At 38.8% G+C, this 21,094-nt stretch overlaps 1 protein-coding gene across 1 annotated transcript in view; it reads left to right on the forward strand.

The window, feature by feature from the left end:
- The window catches only part of LOC149302988 (E3 ubiquitin-protein ligase Praja-2-like), a 28,912-nt gene extending 19,013 nt beyond the window's left edge, over window positions 1-9,899 (forward strand). The window contains exons 6-10 of the mRNA XM_089481734.1: window positions 3,739-3,924; window positions 6,919-7,030; window positions 8,205-8,319; window positions 8,682-8,803; window positions 9,777-9,899. Of these exons, the coding sequence (XP_089337860.1) occupies window positions 3,739-3,924; window positions 6,919-7,030; window positions 8,205-8,319; window positions 8,682-8,803; window positions 9,777-9,899 (658 nt within the window). The remainder of the gene's footprint in view (window positions 1-3,738; window positions 3,925-6,918; window positions 7,031-8,204; window positions 8,320-8,681; window positions 8,804-9,776) is intronic.
- The last annotated feature ends 11,195 nt before the right edge of the window (window positions 9,900-21,094 follow it).

Here is a 21,094-nt window from a genome sequence, read left to right on the forward strand (position 1 = left end):
TGTTGACTAGTTAATACATACAAAATTTCTGTATTGTATGTAATATTTATCAAAATACTGGAGGGATATCCTTGAAGTATGTGACAGCATACAACCTGTGAACTATCGCTTTTTTGTGTAAGTTAAACAACTTATTAATGAAAACATAGGGTTCAATTAATAGAAAATACTAAAACCAAGTATGACCACAGTAGAAAATAGTAAATCCATTGCTTTTGTGAAGATTTAACTACCGTTCCCTGCTTATTGGCAACTGTAAAAGAATGAAAACAATATTTTTTAAAATCATTTTTCTGTATAGAAACATTGTCAAATTAGCATTTCTTGCTACTTAATGAAGACTATTAACAAACACCATTATTGGTTTAACAAAGCCAATCTTGCATGTTTCAATTGCTTTCCAATTACAGCTTCTATTTAAACTATCTAATGAGCATATGAAAAAACACATTTTCTTTTCTGTTTAGAATTGTTTGTAATGCGCATAATACATCAAAAGAAAAATGCTATCATAATGAAACAATGCTAGTGAATGTTCTGTGTGATGTAACCTTTTGTTCTGTTCTCCAACAAAAAGATTTACGTTGTTTTATGGCTGTTGGTAGTTTAAAAAGTTTTTTTCTGAAACGTTTTAGGTTCCTTTACTCTTTTTTTCATCTAGAAAACAATTTGAATATCTTTTTAACTTGTTTATCTGAAATGGCTTTGCCATAAATAAAAGTTGTAGCTGAACGATTCTGCTTTTTGTTAAAGGCAAAGTTTCTGTTAACCAGTATAGTTAAAAATGCATTTTGTTGAACTAAAAATAGTTTTTACATGTTTTGGTAAGAAAATTGATATAGCTGTATTAACTTTAAGACATAGTGGAGTCTTTGACATACCTTTTTATTGCGCAAACATAGAAAGTTACCTAAGCTTTTGGGACTCTAGAAGTCTCTTCATCAAAAAGAATTTCTATAATTTCAGACTTCAGTGAGACTTCTGCTTGAATGTGAAAAACAGTAATTACTGTTTCCAGTCCAAGTAACAAAGTCCAGTCACAAATGCCTGATTAAAAATTCATTAATTGTAATGTTTAGCGAAGATTTTTTCATGTTTTAAGGACCAGCTATTGGTCGCTTTAATACCCTATATGAATCACTGTGATATTACATTGAAAGTGTGTGTATGTGTGTGTGCTGATTATAGATTCATTATTTTTCCACTGTGAAAAAAATAATCTTGGTGTGCTGTCTTTATATGTTTCCACCTTAACAACTTTTGCTGATCTTATAAAGCATAATGATAAAAGGCTTTCCTTTTGCGTGTTGAAAACCATCACATGGCAGCAACTCAATGCATTTAGGCATGTAGACCTGGTCAAGACAGCATGTGACATGATTGTTGGTGCCAGACATGCTGGTCTGAGTATTTCAGAAATTGCTGATCTACTGGGATTTTCACGTACAACCATCTCTAGGGTTTACAGAGAATGGTCCGAAAAAGAGAAAATATCCAGTAAGCGGCAGTTTTGTGGACTTGTTGATGTCAGAGGAGAATGGGCAGACTGGTTTGAGATAACAGAAAGGCAACAGTAACTCAAATAACCACTCGTTACAACCCAGGTATGCAGAATACCATTTCTGAATACACAACACGTCGACCCTTGAAGCAGATGGGCTACAGCAGCAGAAAACTGCGACATTCAGATGGCAGGGTGAGACTTTGCCGTAAAACAACATGAAAGCATGGATCCATCCTGCCTTGTATCAACGGTTCAGGCTGGTAGTGGTGGTGTAATGGTGCTGACCATGTCCATCCCTTCTTGACCACAGTGTACCCATCTTTTGATGGCTACTTCCAGCAGGATAATTCACCATATCACAAAGCTCACATCTCAAACTGGTTACTTGAACATGACAGTGAGTTCACTGTGCTCCAATGGCCTCCACAGTCAGGAGGAACGGGAGATTTGCAACATGGATCTGCAGCTGACAAATCTGCAGCAACTGCGTGATGCCGTCATGTCCATATGGACCAAAATCTCTGAGAAATGTTTCCAGCACCTTATAGAAACTATACAATAAAGAATAAAGGCAAAAAGGGGTCCAACCCGGTACTAGCAAGATGTACCTAATAAAGTGGCCAGTGAGTGTATATTGCTGGAAAAAATTGTTCCATTTATCTATCACCCTCTCTGTAAAGTGGGAACTTCTAGTCCATCTGGTCTTTCTAAAAACAGTTAGTCAGTTGTGACTCCACAAGAGTTACTGTGGCTTCCTTTTCCATTCACACCTGTAAAGCAGATGCTTTGAACACTGAGTTGTAGTTATTGATTAGGTGTATAGATGTTATTATTAAGAGGCTCAAAATAGCTGGTGGGGCACAGGCTATCATCACCCCATCAACTGCATATGCCCAGCCCCAGCTATGTTAGCAAAAAAAGCCTGTCGGCCGCACCCACATCATCAGGTTTAAAGTCCCAGGACCACCTCGTAATCACCAGTCCAGCTCTATTTATTAATGTCAGGCAAGGATGGAAAACCCCTGAGTCTGATTTAAAGATTTTTGGACCATTACCTGAACCTTTTTGTGTTCTATAGCAATTTTAGAGTACCCATCAGGATATCTAACTTAGGAAGGGCTTCAGGTGACATTTCCTTGAGGACTGCCCTTGTTTATGGATTTTCTATACATTTTTTTTTTTTGTCTGTAAATGTGTGTTGGACAGGAATGATTGTGCACACAGAGCATATTCGCTAACAGATGTCTTTTAAACTGCTTTATTACTAGAACACTTTGATTTTCCTCCCTGTCTGAATGCTGCCAGCCCTCCCCTGGTAAAAGAGAAAACTGAATAATAGCGATCAAAAAGTCAACACCTCATTTCATGTGTTGATAAACGCACGCGTTTTACCTTCAAGCTGATTCCTGCAGGGTAAAGGATACTGTTTAGCGTTAGAATGATTTGTTATGCTTGAGTGGTGCTTCCAAAATGCAGTAGGAAAAGCTCTGTGAACATTTTAATCTAATAGACTATTTCCGTGTCTCAGAATAGTTTTCTTGCACAGACTATAAATCCTCATTTACAGTTCAAGTCATGATATGATTTAGAAGGAATTAGATATTTTTCACCCAGAATTAGCCAGATGAGAATCTACAAATACTTATGTCCTGGATGTAATTGTTTGGCCATGATGGCATCTGGATTTTAGTGTAACTTTTCATGCTTCTCTGGATTGTTTCATGATTTAAGGAAATTTTTAATACATGCATCAAGCAGTAAGGTGTTAGCTGTGGAATGAAAAAAAGCTAATTTAGATAAAAATGATATTCATTTCCAAACTGAATTGCATTAGATTGTAGGTTTATGAGACAACTTGGGTCTCTGTTTCAGGAATTGCTTATAGTTCTCCAGTTAAATCTTGTCAATAAAGGGATCCATGCTTTTTACCAAAGTTGTTTTATTGAGACAGCACTTAAGTTTTTGTTTTTTTATGGATTTTAAAAATTATTCAGCAAAGCATACTTAAAGTATATTGAAAGTAAAGCTTGCAGGATTGATCAATTATTGGGTAAAATACTCCCTTCCTTACTTGTCCTTTTGTCTTTGTCGCGGTGTTCTATACAGACACCAGTTTCAGTGGATATTTATTAAACTTAAATAACTTTAAGAGGGCAGTTGTCATCACCTTTACTACTTCTATGTACTTTGCTTAAAGTGAAAACGTAGGTGACCAGTTTCTTTTATTTTTGTAGGGAGCAGAATTCATTGGAAGATGGAGAAATCCCTTGGTTACAATACAATGAAGATATTGAAAGCAGCACTGATGAGGAAAATGACATGGGAAGCCATTTTGTGTATCCAGGGTTTTTCATGCTAGACAGCAATGACAATTTGGAGGATGACTCAAGTATGAGTGAAGATTTGGAAGTTGAGTGGAGGTAGGTTTACATTTTTGTGATTAATATGTTCCAGATACACAGTTGTGTAAATTATATTGTTCTGATCAAGAGTTTAAAAAAATTAAAAAGGGTTTAGATGATTGAAGACTTTTTTTCAGTAGCACATTTGCTCTTGCATTACCCATTTCTTCTATTTTACATATATTACATATATTTCATATTGTGTTTGGAAAATCACTAGAGTACATTTCTTAAGAAGTTACTCTACAATTACTGGAACTCTTGCTGCATGAGCCCCCATGCTGGCCACAGTTTTTATATCTGTTTTCTGTTTCAACGTAATTAATATTTTTCCCCACAATACCCACTGTTGAGCAAGTCTGAGACTTTAACTTGGAGAAGATTTGTGTGAACCCAAGTTTTGGGTGGATATGCAATTGGTGTAGACCAGAATACAGTTCTGCATACCAAACCAAATATAAACACACAACAAAAAGGTTCATAGACTTTAACAGATATTTAACAAGAGACAAAAAACACAGTAATATACAATAAATGGGTGACCGCCCAACAAACAATGCAAAACGTTTCAAGACTAACCTGCAACCAAGAGGCCGAACATAACCCAGCACAGCACAGCACAGCACAGATTGCCCCATCCATGCAGGGTGGTGGGCAGAGAGAGAAAAAAACACATGTGATGCAGGAAAAGTTGAACTGGCAAAAACATTAACAACCACACCATGTTTTACAGAACATCATCTATGCTGGAATACATCTAGAGGACTAAAATTAGAATTTTTTTTAATATTCCTTCCAGTAGTTACAATAAAAAGACTTTGATTTGGGGTAGTATATACAAGAGCCTCATCTAGCTTGCTTTAGTACACTGGCTGGCTGCACATACACAGTATTGTTTGTTAGCTCAACTTGCAAGGCTAGTGGAAGCTCAACTGATATGCTCTACTGAATGCGGACAGCCAACATACACTATATGGACATAGTATCGGGATGCCTGACCGTTACATCAATAGGGACTTTGATGACATTGAATTCTAAATACATAGACATTAATATGTAGTTGGTCCCACTTTTGCAGCTATAACAGCTTCCACTCTTCTGGGAAGGCTTTCCACAAGATTTTGGAGTTTTTCAGTAGGAATTCTCGCACATTCGTCCAGTTGATTATTTGTGAGGTCAGGCACTGATGCTAGATGAGAAGGCCTGGTTCGTAATCTCAAAATCCTTCTCAGAAAAGTGGAAGCTGTTATAGCTGCAAAGGGGGGACCAGCTACATATTAATGTCTATGTATTTTGAATGCTAGGACATAGAAGTCCCTGCTGGTATAATGGTCAGATTCCCAATCCTTTTGTCCATATAGTGTATTTAAGTACACTGCCTGCTTTAGCAGAACAGTGTTTGTGGTATGTAGGATTCACTACATGGCTTATGGCTAGCAACTGATTTAAGGTGTAACAGTTTGTTTTGTAGCTCATTTTGAACTCTAGCCCTCATTATTTTTGATGAGCCAAAAGGAACTTGTAAATTAATATTCTGTGTTATTATAAGTTTGTCTGTTATGATGGTAACTAGTGAGCTGTATAGTTTTGACCTTATTTGATCAAATAGTTAAACCCCAAACATTTTACTCATCCGGATAATGAAAAGTAGTGTTCCAGGGACATCTAGAATGTGGTGTTGGCAGTGGTAACCATAATAAAATATGCTATTACTAAATAACTTGGATTACTGCTATTGATTTGAAAGAGGATAATTTTTGATGACTTTATTGGAACGATAATATAATGATACAATTTTCATTAACAGTTTGCCACCCCACATGCTTGTTCCAGTGCATTTGATTGCTAGTATCTATTAAAACATGAAACATGAAACATTAGAGATTTGAGTAAACATGCCAATCTCCACACGTTTCAGATTTGGTAATATGTCATATTAGTTTACAGTTTTATTTATAACGATAACATATCTGTGATGCGGTATTTAGCTAATATGACAATACCTTGTGCAACGACATGAATTAACTGAAATGTTAGTGTTTTAATTTATAATGGGTCACAAGAATTTGGCATGATGTAATAGACCTCTCCTTTTAAATTTGGTTATTTGTTAGTGTGGCTACTAATTTTCACACTTTGCACTAGAATCCCTTTTTCCTCTATTTCCTGAAATATTCCAGTCTAGCAGATAGGCCAGTATGAGTGAATGCAAACCTCTTAAGGTGTGCATTTACTGCCAGACCTAAAGGGCATTTTTAAAACAAAACATCAGATTTTATAGGTCTTTCCTTAGGTTGTTAAATGTCAGTGCTGACTCACTCAAATATTTAAACAGCTGCGTAGCGGTTTTTGACACACTAAAGTTAAACACATACCCAGCTCTGCAGATTATGATGGTCCTTTATAAATCAATAAATAATAATGTGTGGTACTGTGATTTGCCATTGTCCATGATATTGCCTTTATAACATTATGGTGTTTATTCAGTAAAGGGCGAGTTGCTAGGAGAGCAAGCTTCTCCAGCAAGAACAGATTGTAATGCTTAATTCAATGGATGAGAAAACTTTGAGGAAAGCTCACTGACTGAACTTTCCACTATACAGGACTTGCTGAGGTCCCTCTGTAGCAGGCGGTCACTGGGTTTGGCCGCTTATAATGTATAGAGAAGTCAAGGAGCTGAAACGCTACTTTCTTGACAACTCTGCCTTTAGTGAATAGAACCCTACATGGCACAACAAATGTGAAAGCTAAATATTAGCAAATATTTAAAACAAAACACATCTAAAGGGGTTTTTTTTTCTTTGTCTATATGATTACTGCATGTTACATGCGAAGGAGTGGAAAAAGCACTCTTTGATTAAATGAAAAGTAAATGTATTCACAATAAAGCAAAAATTTACTTAAGCAAATGCTATTTAGAACATTCAGTATTACTGCTCTTTTTAAGGATTGCATTCAATAAAAATAAATTGGTCTGCGGGGTCTTTCATTGCAATTTTCTTTTTGCCTTAGATTGTTGGATGACTTTGGTGATGGATTAGGAGTAGCACAAGTAATGTCCTATGTGGATCCTCAGTTTCTTACGTATATGGCCCTTGAAGAGCGCCTTGCTCAGGCGATGGAGGTATATTATGTTCTCGATATATAGTATTTGTGTGATAACATAAGCATGATAAACTATATTCATACAGCTTTCATTATGTTGTAGTAAGTGTGTTTTCTAAATTTTGTTTAGCCTTTTGTAGTGGCCGTTTTTTTTATTCATAGAGGTCAGTGTATGTTGGTTTACCAGTATTTACTGTCCACTTTCTGCCAACCTGCTCTGCCGGCTGGTCTGCATGTGTATGCATGGCACAACACATGTGTCCATAGGCATTGGAGATGCATGTTCCCACGCTCTAAATGCTCTCATCCCTAGCAGCAGAAACACACTGCACAGCACACGGAAATAATCTAGAGCAGGGGCGTCCAACGTGCGGCCCTCCAGCTGCTGCAGGACTACATCTCCCATAATGCTCTTTCAGCTAAGGGGCTGGTTGAGGAGTATGGGAGATGTAGTCCTGCAGCAGCTGGAGGGCCGCACATTGGACGCCCCTGATCTAGAGTGTCCCATTATGCACTATACAGGTTTATCCTTATACATGGTGTATACTGGTGTATAGATGCTTCAAGGTTCAACACAACTGGCATGCCACTATTGGCATCTGGTACTTAAAAGTGAAAGCCCAACATGACCACTGCCATGTCATTTTTTTTTTTCTGACAAAACTGGAACATACAGAATGAAGAAAACGAGTTTGTTTTTGAGTAATACATTTTCAGTAGCGTAACCTGCAGTGAATGTATTGCAGGCGACATCATAATTATTTTGCTACTTTTGTTACTATTGCCGTCAAAACTGTATAGTTCAAAGCAGTGTAGCAAAAGGCTTCTGTAATACAATGGTAAATGTTTGTTAATATTTTTTAATATTTATATAAAATAATAAAACAAGGTATTATGTGTACCACTAAATTTCTAAATGTGTAACAGATTAAAAATATATTCAGGTTTAAAACATTGGCATTCTGGTTGTGCAAATGATGAGATATTGGCATTAATGTTTGCTGCATTTATGGCAAATAGGTAAAAATAAGTTTGCTTTTTTAATTGGATTTTGGAATACAACTCTGTAATCCTTGACTGCATACTTTCTATTAAATCCAGATTATTTAATTCATTGTGAATGTCAATTAAGGATTATACCAAGCAAGAATATGGTTGCTCCGGTAGTCATCAAACTTTTTGTATGTTTCCAGACTGCCCTGGCACATCTGGAGTCTCTTGCAGTAGATGTGGAGCAGGCTCACCCTCCAGCCACTAGAGAAAGCATTGACTGCCTTCCACAGATTGTTATAACGGATGATCACTGTGGTAATATATATAGAAATATATTAGAATTGCATTAAGCAGTGCTTCAATGCACGCTTGAACAGACATGTATGCTTTGTTTTAAAGGGACGGAACAATTCGCGTATACTGGCACCAGGCTTTTTAAATCAATCTCCATACCTATAACATTCTCCAGTTTCTACAATATTTAAAGTTCTAAATGTTTCTCATTTCTAATTACAGTAAATTTCTGCAGGAAGAATTGTTTTTTGTTAGTCTGCTTTTAGTCCTTTCGGTTACAATTCAAGGTATCTTTGTGATAATAAAAGTTCAGTGCGTTTTTGGTAATCGACTGTTAAGTGTGCTTCAGTCTCCTTATGTATTAAACTCTGTTTCTTTTGAAGTTGTAGGTCAAGAACAGTGTTGTGCCATCTGCTGCAGCGAGTACATTAAAGATGAAATTTTGACTGAACTACCTTGCCATCACCTCTTTCATAAGCCATGTGTTACACTTTGGTTACAGAAAGTAAGTTCTGTACACGTATACACATACACACTCACACTTGTTTGTGCTCCTGTGGAATAATATAAACATAAGAAAAAGGTACTTATTGCTGGCAGCTGCTTCTAAAGGCCTTCCATCTGCCATTGAGAATCTGAGAACGTTTGCACTACCTTCCAGGGCACTTCCCCTTGAGTGTGGGTTCAACCCTGTCTGTGTCGTTGGCACAGTCTAGACTGTCAGACATGCTAGGGTGCCGGGAAGGGGGAGGGAGGCTTATGCTTAAAACATATTTATCATTGGACCTAGAGGGGTCTTAGGGAATGTAGTGAGTAAATTCACCCCCCCCCCTAGGTAGTACACTATTTGTTACACCCAAATGATCCTATAATGGCAAGTATTTTTTTCTTCTTGTTAATTACGACGCGCAAAATGTCCCTCTCGTATAAAGACTGTATCCAAATCTCAGCATTTTAAAGTACAGTAGGTTTTTGTGAGAGTTCAGAAGCTAATGCTTTATTTTTTTATATAAAATACACATAAATTGACCCATCTGCTAAGGAAAAACATCTTTCAATTCTTGGGACTTATGGCAGGTCAAACTGCTGGAACATTCTCTTGCAGTCAGTTTTCTTATACATTTCTATATCAATTGTACAGACATATTTACAAAAAAAACCCTTTTCATACAGATGGTAAAAGTTTGTTTTTCCCTGCTCTGGATGCAGAATTTCTAAAGCACAAGAAATAGAAATACAGCATTTTCTTCTTTCTTATATACTTGTCTTTACAGACAATTCTAAAGGTGCTTTGGAAACTTTGCATTTTTCATTCAGAGTAGTATACTCTGAACAGCATTCAATCTATGCTTGCCAATATAAGAATACTTATATCCTTATAATTTACTCTGCTTGCTTTACTATTATGTGAAGGCCTTTGTATGTTCCCTGTGTTTTACCAAAATTCAAATTTTTTTTTTTTCTTTCTCATCCTCTAGTCTGGAACGTGCCCTGTGTGCCGTCACGTCTTGGCATCACTGCTCCCAGAAGCTGCTGCTACCTCCTTCCTCTCGGATCATGAAAGTCCTCCTTCAATCCACAATGCAGCAGGAACCAGATAAAGCAATATAATACCTTAATTCAAATCTAGTTTGTTTTTTTCTTTCGAAAGGTACTTAATGCAGATGAGAGATGAATACACATACACACATGTACGGTAAAATATATATTAGCTTAGCAAGACTTGAAAAATTGGAAACAATGTTAAGGTTGGCAGCATTAGCTGAATGTTTCAGACCAACAGTTGACATTATCTGACACTAATATGCTGAAAAATATAACGTATATTAAGCTCCATTAACTGTATGGCTTGCCTGATTTGTTTTATTTTGTGGCAGATGTTTTTGTTGCTGTAACTGCAGTGCAGTTAGAGCTTTACAGATCTATGCTAATTTTTTTGTTTTCTTTTGTTTTCTTGGTGGGATAACATTGAAAGGGAATGTGTGTGTGTTTTCCCTCCAGTAGTAAAAACCTAAAATTGTGCCACTAAGTGATTTTGTAAGCAATCTCTCATGTTTGCATCAAATGTGAAGATATTCTGTGATCATTATAGTATAAAGAATTGGTTCCATTTAAAATAAAAATGCATAGAACCTATGCTTAAGGTGATTGTTATTGTTATGATTTAAGAAACACAAAATTGTATATGAAAAGGTATTACTGTTGCAGACATGCTTTCTTAACACAAAATAAGCCAAATGTGATCAGGTCCTTAAGCAGACCATCCTTAAATAAGGACGCCACTAGTATAAAATATGATATGAGGTGGGATGCATGCCTATTTCAAACTAATTAATGTTTGTAAAACCCATCCAGTGTCAAATGTCAAAGTTGTAAAAAAGAAAATGATTAATCAAACTGCTAGCAATTTATGGAATCTTCTAATAAGGAATATTTATTTGGTTGCTATGGGGATAAGTACCCATACATATTCTTACTTTGGATTTTTTATAAATATTTATTGGATTTAAATAAGTGTAAGAAACCAATTAGTAGCCATTCCTGGTACATAGAAGACTCCTGTAAAAGAGGATAGCTTTGCATTTGGAGTTAAACACATGGCTTCCTCTACTGAGAACAGAATACTGCTAATAAATGTTATCTGCATTTTTTTTTTTTATATTTTGTTTTATCCTATAAATTGGTACATGGAGCAGGAATCCTAATATGGTTCCAGGTCATCTGTTGTATACATGTCAGGGATCATTAACTGTGAAGTCATAGGAACCCCCACCCAACTGTATATACCTTCCGTAACAATAAATAAAATATGTACACATTTTAAAAAATAAAATAAAATAACTTTAGTGCACTATACCTCCCGTCAGACTGAGCCAGGATGATGAGGTCAGTGGGTGTTGTAGCCCAGAGGGGCTGGTGCACCAGAGGTGCATGAAAATGGGCCTCACTTGGATAAATGCCTATTTCTACCTTTAATTTTTCTTTAGTAATAATCCGACATAAACACAATCCTTTTTGTATGCCTACCTCATGAGTTGATGTGTACTGTCTGCTACGTGGGTGCTATAACTGGCCTAGCCTTCGATGGGGAAAAAAAAATAAAAAATTATCCCGGCACTTAAAAGGTTACAATTTGGTTTCTTATTCCATTTTCCGGGTTTCTGCGAGGCAGACATCTGTTATTTTTAGTATTTACACTGGATGGAAAAACTGGTCTTGATGATAATGGCAATAGTACTTTTTGAATAACTAGAGAATGAGATACATTTAGCTGTAAATCCATTATAGTAACGAATAGACTGACATTATTTTTTATTGGCCGTGTTTATTTAAACACCATTAAAGCTAAAATACCTTGGTTCTATAAACACAAACATACTGAAATTTGTGACTGTACCAGTATATATGTAAATCTTTCCCAGGGATGGGTTTTATATAATACTATATACATCTGAAGATTTATTTTTGGCAAATTGTCAAGTGAGCCTGAAAACCAGAAGAAAGTTTCTTAGGATATCTTTAACTCCGCATATGTGAAGCAGTCACCATTTAAACGCTTACAAAACATAACGTAATGAAAATCCACTTAGATTTTATATAATTTTTCAGTGTTTATGTAGTTTTACACCATGTATATGTTTTTCTCCTTTTATGTATAAGCGGCTCTGGTTTTAGGATTGCTAAAAGTATTTGAAAATACTCTAATGTATAGCAGTTAGCTCTTAAGTATTCCTCCACCATTTATTGTAGGTGGATTTTCATCATGTGGTCATGTTTTGTAAGTTTTTTTTGTTTCATTTTATTTGTAAGGGCCTCTTGTTTTTGGACCATTTAAATACTTAATTTAGTCTATAGGGTAAGAGGTTTAGATGTAATGTAAGGAAATTTTACTTTATGGAGACGGTGGGAGATAAATGGAACAACCTCCTATCAGAAGTGGTAGAGGCTAATACAGTAAGGGAATCTAAACATGCATGAGGTAGGCAGCATGTCTGCTATATTATCATTTAAAAAAAGAGAATAGTTTTCATGTTTTCCACCTTTTGAATGGAAAGTCATACCACACTTTAGCTTGGCACTCGCTGGGTTTAATTTGTTGTATACATGTATTACCTATAATTAGCAGGTGTGGGAGCCCCTGTGCTGCAAAACAGGGGGAGATTGCCACTCAATTGACTGCTTAAGCCAGAGTGCCAATATATCCTTCCATATGCTGACGCTTGTGGTAAGGACAGCAGCTGTGGAGACAAAGAAAGCTACCCTGGTTCTGGCCTAGAGTGGCACCCAATATAAATAGGTTTTTGCTTATAAGCTATATCAGTCCATCTCTTCAGTGGAAGCCCCACAACTGAAGGTATAAGAAAAAGAAACCCGGTATGGTACAGTGTAGTATAGTACATGACTAAAATAAAGGTTTAGTTTTTACATTGTGAGGTTGAGGGGAAAAACACAATTTTTATGCAATTATACAATAGTCTTTCTTTACTACTGGACAGCAGCAAGGGTTAACCAAACAATATATGTTGAGAAAAAACAACGAATCAATCAAACATGCTAGGTATGCAGGTAATAACCAATCGGAGCATATCACAGGTAATATAACAGGTAACTTCCTTAGACTCCTCCTCTTTCTCGCTGCTGCAACAGTTAAGTATACACCTATATATTTTTCTCTCTCACAGTAGCAGATTTATTGTTGCTTATCGTTAATATATACCTTTTACATATACTGCAAAGTTACATACACCTTTGTGTGTTCATTTCTTTCACCTTCCTACCCCTTTCCAGGGGTTTCATTAACTCATTTTACATACATTTTATCTCTGCGGCCGCATTTTCAACGTTTGGACCGCTTTCCTTTCAGATATTTGTTTCTAGTGCACTCTGTTTTTTTTCTTTGGTTCAAACGGACACTGGAGTCGCTTGTGCATTTTGCACGGCAGACATTTTGAGAGGTCTCCCTTTGTGGAAGCCTTCCCCCTGCCCCGCCTCGTGGGACGCGGCTTCCCTTCGCTGCCCACGAGGCTCCGCCAGCTGGTGCTCAGCTGTTTGTGTGGTTCAGTCTGAGGATTTACCTTAGAATTGAAACACTGTTTGCCGTGCATCCTGAATTCCGTTACTGTAACTATATCTATATATATATATATATATATATATATATTTGTTTGCCTGGCAGCCTTTCAACCCTCTGAACCCTCAGCATTTTATTCATATTTAAAGTGCTTGTTACTTATTTCCTACTATGTCTTCTAAGGACCATTCTAAGAAGGCTATCACAGACACTAGCCTTATGGGGCCGGCAGGTGAGGCGGATTCCTTAAATGAGGACCGTTATTAGTAGAGTCTTCCTGAACCCTCTTATAAGTCAATTTCTAAGGCAATTATCATGGCCATGACTTTGATGCAAGAGTCATTTGCCCAATCTGTGGCGGCTGCCATTGCTCACAATACACATGGGCGTAAAACTCAAGGTCCCTCTACTCCTTCAGACCTATTCTGGTCCACTGAAGAGTCCACTAGACACCGATCAAAGGGACTCAAAAAGTCTGGTAAAGTGTCCCGCAAAAGACACTTCTGGATTGACGATCCAACCTCTATGCAGAGGGAAATGGATCAAGACTCTCATGAAACTCTGCGCTCACACCGCAGTTCAAAACATGGTGTATCCAAAAGACACCACATACCCTCCGCCCGAGAGGACGACATATTAAAACGTGCTCGGATAACTCCTTACAGGGGTAAACCAGACTTATTTGACACGTCCCATAGTGACAATTCATCCTTGGACACCTCCAAGGATTCAGATTCGGAGGTTGAACCCCCTCTTAGTGTCTCCTCTCAGGTGTCACAAGATCAGACAGCTACTACCACTACGGAGGATTTGGTCCTCGACAAAAAAAGGCAACCCCCTTTTTGACCCGGGTAATATTAAACACCCGAGATCCTCTGAGTGGATCCCAGCCACTCATGTTTCTCAGTACATGGAATTATGGCTGCGCAAGCCACTCGACAAGTCAGCCAGGAACAAATTATGGGCCGAATGCCCAAGACCTTCTATCCCTAATAAAACTGCCGCTACCCCTGAATTGGACCCCATAATTATTCAATTATTATTAGTAAGAACCCCAAAAAAGGCCTGGACAGGTCTTTTAAGGCTTGTCAAGACAAGCTTCTCGACCTGTTGGGTCCAGTTGCCAAAATCTTCGATATGGCCGAAGAAGCGTGCCAATCTGGTACACCGGTTGACACTGAAAATCTTAGGGGTTGGATTCAAAGATCTATATGCCTTTTCGGCAATGTTAATTCCGCCCTGAATAGTGAGGGGCGGAGATCAGTCCTTATGAAAATGGACTCTCAACTGGCTACCCAGGAACCTGGCTCTTCCGCTGAAGGCTTACTATTCGGAGAACACTTCATTAAGGACATAGGGAAATATGTGGGGCTATTCTCTACGCTCAACAAGGCAGAGAATTCACTTAAAAAGGTGTTTACTCCGAAGGTTTTCGACAGGGCTGGGAAAGGCAGGGGCCGCTTTCCCAGCCGCAAATTTCAACCTAGACAACACCAACAAGGCCCTTCACAATATGACAGAATTCAATACTCTGGTTCATATCAAGCCAATCCTTTCTTCCCTTCCCGAGGAAGACCTTGGAGGGCTAGAGGCCAATGTGGCTACCCACGATCCAGACCATCGGCTGGTTAGTCCGTTTATTCTCCCTTCTGCCCACACAAAGTTGGGGAGCAGACTCTCACATTTTTTCCATGTTTGGGCTCAAATTACCTCAGACAAATGGGTTCTAGACGCCATCAGGGGTTACAAGATAGAATTTCTTTCCAATCCAAACCCAAATCCCCAAACCTTTGATCTTCGACCAAACTCATCACGATCTCATAAATCCAGAGATATTAGATTTGAAGAAAAAAGGAGCTATTATCCCAGCTTTTCTATCCCCTCACAGTTTTGTAAGCAATCTATTCCTCGTAAACAAACGAGAAGGGGGTCACAGACCTGTAATAAATCTGAGAGATTTAAACAATTTCATACGTTATCAACATTTCAAGATGGAGGGCATCCATCTATTAAGAGATCTTTTACTAATAAACGATTGGCTCGTAAAAATAGATCTCAAAGATGCGTGCCTATACACCGCTCTCACCAACAATACCTCCAATTCCTTTGGAATCAGAAATTATGGAAGTTCACCTGTCTTTCCTTTGGCCTCTCATCAGCACCATGGTGCTTTACAAAAATTCTCAAACCTGTGGTGGCCCTCCTCAGGAGCCGGGGTGTTCGTCTTATCATCTATCTAGACGACATCTTGATCATGTCTTAATCCCTAGAATCTATCCACACTCATACCTATTGGACCTTATCTTTGTTGTCCAATCTTGGATTCACTATAAAATCCAAGAAATCTATTCTGACCCCTTCTCAGGGTATAGAGTTCCTGGGTTTCCTAGTGAACTCCCTGGATGCCACTCTCAGCCTACCCTCACGGAAATTGAAAACTATTCGGAGGGAAATCTATTCGATCCTAAACAAGAATCTAATATCCTTACGCTCCCTTGCCAGGGTAGTAGGCCTTCTCTCGGCCTCTATCCAAACAATTTTTCCTGCTCCTCTGCATTACCGAGCACTTCAAAGCCTCAACGCCCAACACTTGAGAGAAGGCTTAGGTTATTCAGACGAAATCTCTTCTATGGTGGCTTCACCATGTCCAATCCTGGAATGGGAAGACTATCTTCGCATCCTTCCCAGATATTACCATAGAATCCGATGCGAGTCTAGCTGGCTGGGGCGCGAGATGCGGCCCCCGTTCCACGGGAGGAAAATGGTCCCCTCAAGAATCTCTCTTGCACATAAATTGTTTGGAGCTTTTGGCAGGTTCTTTCGCTCTAAAGAGTTTTGTGAAAGACAGAACCCATTGCTGCGTACTCCTGCAGATGGACAACATATCTGTGGTCCAGTATGTCAACAAGTTGGGGGGCACCAAATCAAAAGAACTGACCAACCTTGTCAAGGGATTTTGGCACTTTTGTCTAGACAGACATATTGTCCTAAAGGTAGAGTACCTTCCTGGCCTCTCAAACACAATTGCAGACTGGAACTCCCGTTACCTGGCTGACTCCAGCGATTGGATGCTAGATCCAGCTGTCTTCCATCAATTGAACCATCTGTGGGGACCTCTAATGCTAGACCTGTGCGCGTCACGTCTCAATCGGCAAGTCACCCATTTCTACAGTTGGCGTCCAGATCCGGACGCTTTGGGTTCAGACGCACTCACCCAGATATGGCCATCAGGGACCCTATATGCGTTCCCTCCATTCATGATGATTCCCAGGGTTCTACTCCAGACACTCTCACAAAAGGCCACTGTAGCCATCATAACCCCCTGGTGGCCTACCCAGTCGTGGGTTTCCCCAAATCCTGGGAATGCTGACAGACTTCCCGAGAATTCTTCCCTTGTCTCAGGATTTATTAACCAATCCGTCAGGGGAACCTCATCCTCTGATCCTGTCGGGGAATCTCTCTCTAGTAGCTTGGCTGATCTCGGGGCTCCTGAACCAGACGTCCCGTTTTCTCAATCTACTAGAGACATCCTCTCAGAAGCGTGGGCTCCAGGTACCAGATCTAATTACAGATCTGCCTGGAAACTGGCTTAATTGGTGCGCACAAAGGGACCTGGATCCCATTCATGCACCTGTAGCCTGCATCCTTAATTACTTGTCCTCTGAATTTGATTCTGGTAAAGCTTACCGTACATTAAATCTCTATCACTCAGCCATTTCAGCTCAGCATTCTCCCATTGATGCCTTACCTATAGGCAAACATCCCCTAGTTTGCAGGCTCCTTAGGGACATTTGTTTTAAACGTCCTCCCCTACCCAAATTCGTGTCTACCTGGGATGTTAATTTTGTTTTACAACTACTTGATTCATGGGATGATTATGATTCTCTCTCTCTCAAGCTCTTAAGTTTTAAGCTTACTATGCTCTTATGTCTCATGTCCTTTAAACGGGTCTCAGATGTTAGGGCCCTAGACTTGACGCAAAGACAATACTTTCCACGGGGTGTCCTCTTCACTGTTCATAGACGTACAAAAACCAATTTGAAGTCTATTTTCTATCCTGCTTTCCCTCATAATCCCTCCCTATGCGTAGTTCGTTGCCTTAAAGCTTATGAACTCCGGACATCGGATTTTAGAAACCCGTCCTATCATAAATTACTCATTTCATTTCGTAAACCCCATCTTCCTGTCTCTTCACCCACTTTGGCGAGATGGGTTAAACTCACCATGTCCATGGCTAACATTGACATCTCAAAACTTGGGGCCCATTCCACCAGGGGAGCAATGTCTACTAAAGTACTGCAATCTGGTGGCTCTCTGGCAGAAATTCTTAAGGCGGCCGACTGGTCATCGGAATCCACGTTCAAAACTTTCTATTTTAGACCAGAACCTCATGTCTCCTCAGTAATATTATAACTATTATGCTTATTTAGCTTTAAACTTGCATAATACGAGCCTCCTGTCTGCCATAAAATTCAAGATTTTCATAGCCCCTTTTGCCTGAAAATATAGCTTTTATAAAAGACAGGAGGCGAGTATTATCCCACCCATTTAACTCTCCCTTTGGTTCTTCACTCATATTTTTCAGTTTGAATCTCCACGGATTCCTCATCTTCGGTCTCATCTAGACACAGTTTACCAAGTTATTATTCCTGAACGTTTCTTCTGTTCCTTATATTGGACTTATGTTTTATGACTTCTACAGCTCAAAAGAGGAGGAGTCTAAGGAAGTTACCTGTTATATTACCTGTGATATTACCTGCATACCTAGCATGTTTGATTGATTCTTTGTTTTTTCTCAACATATATTGTTTGGTTAACCCTTGCTGCTGTCCAGTAGTAAAGAAAGACTATTGCATAATACTCGCCTCCTATCTTTTATAAAATCTATATTTTCAGGCACAAGGGGCTATGAAAATCTTGAATTCCAAGATATCCCTAAATACATTGATCAAAATGAAGGCAAAAAACTACCATTTTGAGCACATGCCAGTTTTGAAGAAGAAAATCTTCACAGCCCCACGGCAGTTAGAGCAAAGCCTAGATCAACAGCTTTTACATATCTGGTACACAGATATGTAAAAGCTGTTGATCTAGGCTTTGCTCTAACTGCCGTGGGGCTGTGAATAGCCTTGAATCTGACCAAAAACAATCCAGGGTGTTCCTGAAAGCCTCCACAGTACTTGTGGTAGTCCTATCCAACCCTTACTGTGAACAGCTGCCCACTGGAACTGAGACTTCTTGCCGTTTGTGCCACACGTGTAATCCATTACATGAAAATCTATTTACAGCACTCACCACTTGGTAATGCATTCCAGAAGTTTAGTGTCCTGACTGTAAAGAATACCTTTCTTCGTATGTTTCAGATCTTCCAGTTCTTCCAGTCTTAGATAATGACCTCTTGTAATTAGCTCTGTGGGATTAACAGTTCCCCAGAAAAGCCCCTGTACTAACCTTTAATTAATTATGGCATCATCTCTGAGGCACATCTTTGCCAAAGTAAATAAATCGGGTTCAGCCCTTTCATTCCCTTAATCAACAGTGTATCCTTTATTTGTAATGTTTCCAATTACAAAATATGTAAAATATATTCATACATTGCTTCTTTCCTACAGTAAACACTGTAAATCCAATTTATCTAAATGCTCCTTATAGATAAAATCTGCCGTTCCACCTGGTTCTCCTTATTAATTTTGTTTGGTTTTGTACTTTTTCTAATTGAATTTCTTTTCTCATGAGTTGGAGCTCAAAACTGAACTAGACATTCTAAATCAAGCCTAACTAATGCTTCTAGTTTAGAGGCATAATTACATTTTCAGATCTTGCGCTGATACTCTTTAATGCATGCATTTCTCAATATTGAATGCCTTCTGCCATTTCTCAGACAGCTCTCCCAATTTAAGTAACTAGTAATTAAGTAGTTATGCAACTAACTCATGCCAACTTTTAATCCTACACAATTCAATTGCATTGGCAAAAAGAGATTTTACTATCAATTTCCACTTCGAGGTAATTTTACGTTGCCATATACCACCCTATTTTATATTTATATTTTAAATTAGATGTATATGAAGGTGTGACGTACAACATATGCTAGAGTGCTATTCAACCGGCGATAGAAAGCATTCTGCAGGTAAAGATGTGTTTATTGGTGGTATAGCACAGAGGCCAACCTATTTATGGCACTCCTAGTGAGTTAGGCTGATAACCCTTTTACCAATGCTTTCTTCATATTATATTTACATTATGATATTGTCATATTAATGGGCATGTAAAAAAAAAATGTGATTCATCAGACCAGGCCACCTTCTTCCATTGCTCCATGGTCCAATTCTTATGCTTACGTGCCGATTGTAGGCGCTTTCAGGAGCGGACAGGGGTCAGCATGGGCACCTAGACTGGTCTGCAGCTACACAGACCCATTCACAACAAACTGTGATGCACTGTGTGTTCTGACACCTTTCTATTAGAACCAGCATTAACTTTTTCAGTAATTTGAGCTACAGCAGGTCTTCTGTTGAAGTTGACCACAAGGCCAGCCCTCCCCCACATGCATCAGTAAGCCTTGGCTCCGATGACCTGTCGCTGGTTGACTGCTTTTTCTTCCTTGGACCACATTTGACATTCGTCTAGCCATCCCAATTTGGCTCTTGTCAAAGTTACTCAGATCCTTATGCTTGCCCATTTTTCTAACACATCAACTTTGAGGACAAAATGTTGACTTTCTGCCTAATATATCCCACCCAGTGACAAGTGCCATGATAAGATTATCAGTGTTATTCACTTTACCGGTCAGTGGCCAAAATATTATAACTGATCTGAAGTCCAAAATCAACAATTGCACACCAATCACCACTTTTTTAGCCCGGTGCCAAGTAGCTGCAACAGCAAATCATATAACATCCAAAAATAGTTACCGGCACTCCAGGGACTTCTTTAAATAATCACTCCAGAACCTATAACTGATAACTTATAACTGATCTGTGTATATATATATATATGTGTGTGTGTTTTATGTGAGCATATATAGGTATATATATGGCGTATATACCTTTGGGGTTGCCTTAGGCCTAACCCAGGGCAGCTGCGCCTGCTGCCCCATCTGTGCCGTGTCCTTTCTACTAGGCATTGGGATATGACATTATATCCCACTGTCCCAAAAGGGGAAGTCAAGCTCTCTGTTATGCAGCAGACTGCTCCCCCTTAACTGACCGCCCTATGCCTGGGCCAGAACATGCCACTGCTTATTTGGTGATTAAACAAAATGAATGCATTATTTGATTGTGGGTAGTGCTCTTTTAAACTGATGCTTGTACATACTATTTTCCTTTATACTGCTGCAATAACATCTGAAATCATATCACTGATATAATGATTAAAATAGTTGTGCCACAACATTTGCATGCTACTGTAGTTTGTCAAGGCTATCTATAACTTAAATGTAATGTAATGTAATGTATAACACTGGGTAAAAGTGGCAGCTGCCCAGGGCAACTTCATCAGGGGCCATTTTCCTTAATGATGCCATTTCAATGTCTCTAGGCAGGGGCTTACCTGGGGCGGATCCTGTATGTGGCACCCCCCCACACACACACACAAACATTAAAACTGCATAGCTTCTATCGTTAGGCAAACATTGACGGGGGTACAGCATAACTGTTATTATATACTCAGGCAAACATTGACGGTGGTATAGGATAACTGTTGTTATATACTAAGGCAAACATT

Source organism: Sceloporus occidentalis, unplaced genomic scaffold, assembly GCF_023333645.1.
Source record: "Sceloporus occidentalis isolate IW3139 unplaced genomic scaffold, rSceOcc1.0.p SCAF_16, whole genome shotgun sequence".
NCBI lineage: Eukaryota > Metazoa > Chordata > Lepidosauria > Squamata > Phrynosomatidae > Sceloporus > Sceloporus occidentalis.